The sequence below is a fragment of the Lactuca saligna genome, chromosome 6, assembly GCF_052625555.1.
Source record: "Lactuca saligna cultivar CGN05327 chromosome 6, ASM5262555v1, whole genome shotgun sequence".
NCBI lineage: Eukaryota > Viridiplantae > Streptophyta > Magnoliopsida > Asterales > Asteraceae > Lactuca > Lactuca saligna.
Window position 1 is genome coordinate 174,520,354 of NC_136422.1, and position 3,240 is coordinate 174,523,593.

The following is a 3,240-nucleotide window of genomic DNA, read 5'->3' on the forward strand; positions in this document are numbered from 1 at the left end:
TTGGTCGTCACTTCTTGTCAGCATAGCTCTTTTGGTGATCTTTAGCTACTAACATCCTTTCTCTAATCACCTTTAGCTTTTCGACAATCTGATGGACTATTTCGAGACCCTCAAACTCCTTTTCTCTAGCCTCAAGATAACAAAACGCCGTATGACACTTTTGACCAAACAATGCTTGATAAGGTGTCATCTTAATGATCGAATGGGAACTATTATTGTAGGAAAACTCTACCAGGGGTAAATGCTCATCCTAGTTACCTTGAAATTATTGGGTACATGCTCTTAACATATTTTTCCAATGTTTGAATCATCCTTTCGCTTTGTCCATCATTCTGTGGATGGTAGGTTGTCTTAAACACATCTTCGTACCTATTTCCTCTTGTAGACTTTTCTAAAATCTTGATGTGAAACAAATGTCACGATCCGATACAATCGTTAATGGAACACCGTAAATGCTTACTATCTCCTTCACGTATGCATTTCAAGCTTATCCATAGACCATCTCCCATTAGCTTCTATGAAGTGTGCACTCTTTGTGAAACGATCCACGACTACCCAAATCATGTCGTGACCGTTCTTCTTCTGGGCAATTTAGTCACGAAATCCATGGTGATGTCTTCCCATTTACCCATGGGTACAGGTAAAGGTTTTAAACTCCCATACGGTTTCTGATGTTATACTTTAACTGTCGCACATGTTATACACTCTGCCACATACTTTACAACATCTAACTTCATTGTCGTCCACTGGTAGTAAGGTTTCAGATCCCTATACATTTTAGTGCTACCGAGATGAATCGAGTGCATGGTCTTGTGAGCTTCTTCCATCAGAAGGTCTATTATTCCTCCCATCTTAGGCACCAAAATCCTATCTTGGAATACCTTCACATCTTGACTATTTGTACCAAATACCAACGTTTTGCCTAAACATTCTTCCTTTCGGTCATTTTTCTCTAAAGCTTCTTCCTGATCTTTCTTAATGCTTTCCATAATTGTAGAGACAACTTATGTTCTTAATGCTCTTGGCCTTTTTCATTCCAGGTTTAGTTTTGACTTAGAGCATCAGCTACAACATTTGCTTTACTAGGGTGGTAAAGTATTTCACAGTCGTAATCCTTGAGCAACTTTAGCCAGCATCATTGTCTCGTATTGAATTCCTTTTGATCAAAGAGATGCTAGAGACTTTTATGATTAGTGAAAAGTTTGCACTCCGTTCCATAAAGATAATTCTTCCATATCTTTAATGTGAATACTACCGCTTCCAACTCCAGATTGTGTGGGGGTATTTCTTCTTGTGTTCTTTCAATTGTCGAGATGCATATGCTATCACTTTGTCTCTCTGAGTCTGACCACAGCCTAACCTAACTCCAGATGCATCACTATATACTGCGAAGTCTTCAACTCCATGAAGTAAAGAAAGAATCGGTGCTTCACACAACTTCTTCTTTAATGTATTGAATGCTTCTTCATGTTTCTCTCTCCATGTATATGTAGCTCCTTTATGGGTCAAAGTTGATATTGGAGCTGCTATTGAAGAAAAGTCTTGGATAACTCTTCGGTAATATCCAGCTAATCGCAGAAAACTTTGAATCTCAGTGGGACTCTTTGGTCGTTCCCAATTCATGACAACTTCAATCTTTGTTGGGTCAACCATTATTCCCTCTTGGTTAACCACATGACCCAAGAATTGGACTTCTCGAATCCAAAAATCACATTTGGAGAAGTTCGCGTACAACTTCTCCTTCTTCAAAACTTCTAATACTTCTCGCATGTTCTTGCCATGCTCCTGCTGGCTCTTTGACTAAATCAGAATGTCAAAATAACTATTGTTGGAGCATTGATTAGTCAAAATAACATAACCAAGAACTCATAGTGTCCATATCTCGTTCTGAATGCAATTTTCTCGATATCTTGCTCTCTCATCTTCATCTGATGATATTCGAACCTAAGATCGATCTTTGAGAAATAACTCGAACCTTGCAGTTGATCGAATAGGTCGTCAATCCTTGGTAATGGATACTTTTTCTTTACCGTTGCCTTGCTCAGCTCTCTATAGTCTATGCACATTCTCATACTCCCATCCTTTTTCTTCACGAATAACACTGGAGCTCCCCAGGGTGATGAACTAGGTCTAATGAAACCGTTTTCTTACAACTCCTAAAGTTGCATCATAAGCTCCTTCATCTTTATCGGTGCTAATCGATATGGTGTTTTTGCTATTGGTGTTGATCCTGGAAAAAAGTCTTTGGTAACTCTACTTCTCTATTAAGGGGCAATCCAGGAAGATCTTCGGGAAAGACTTCTGGATAGTTGCACACCACTGGTATTCTTTGTATATCTTTGTTCTCTTTCTTTGCATCGATCACAAATGCCAAGTATTATGTGCATCCTTTGGACAAACATTTTTTGGCTTTCATTAGGGAAATGATTCCAGAATTTACTCTACATTTGTCCTCATACACCATAAACGACTATTTTGCAGGTGCGTTTACTCTCAACTTTCTTCTTCATGCATAGTATCTCAGATTCATTTGCACTAAGCCAATCCATTCCTAGTATGATGTCAAAACCGTTCAACTCAACGGGCAACAACTCCTTGTGGAATTTATTCTTGTTCAAGTCGATGACGATGTTTTTAATGCAATCGCTAACCGTTATGAATTTGCCACTAGAAACTTCTACAACTAGGGCATTATCAAGTTTATCTATAGGTAATGCTAGTCTACCACCAAATATATGCAATATAAAGGAGTAATTTTCTCCAGAGTCAAACAATATATTGGTAGGCAATCCATTTACAAGAAATGTACCTAAAGCGACATCTACTTCATCCCTAGCTGCTTCCAAGGTCATCTTGAATACTCCTACTTTTGGCCTTGGCGGAACATTAGGTCTCGCCGCCTCTTTCTTCTTCAGGAAGTCCTTTGAAATATGCCTTTCTTTGTTACATCCATAACACACCCTCTTGTTGGATGTACATTCATTAGCGAAATGCTCAGTCTTTCCACACTTGTAACAAGTCAACTCCCCATCACATTTTCCAAAGTTCTTCTTTTTGCACTTCTCGCACCATCTTGCTTCACTTCCTCTTCCTCCAAACGTTTTGGAACCAGACTTTGAGAATTTGCTCTTCTTATTGGACATTGAAGATCCTTCTAACTTCCTCTTCTTTCCAACTTCAACCTTGTTGATGGCTCTATTCTTGATTATCTATTCAACAAACTTAAAAGCCTAGATGGCC

At 38.8% G+C, this 3,240-nt stretch overlaps 1 protein-coding gene across 1 annotated transcript; it reads right to left on the reverse strand.

The window, feature by feature from the left end:
• Window positions 1-2,453: 2,453 nt before the first annotated feature.
• Window positions 2,454-2,852, reverse strand: LOC145003138 (uncharacterized). Its single transcript, XM_078962276.1, has one exon. The coding sequence runs from the start codon at window positions 2,850-2,852 to the stop codon at window positions 2,454-2,456; it is 399 nt and encodes a 132-aa protein (XP_078818402.1).
• Window positions 2,853-3,240: the final 388 nt, after the last annotated feature.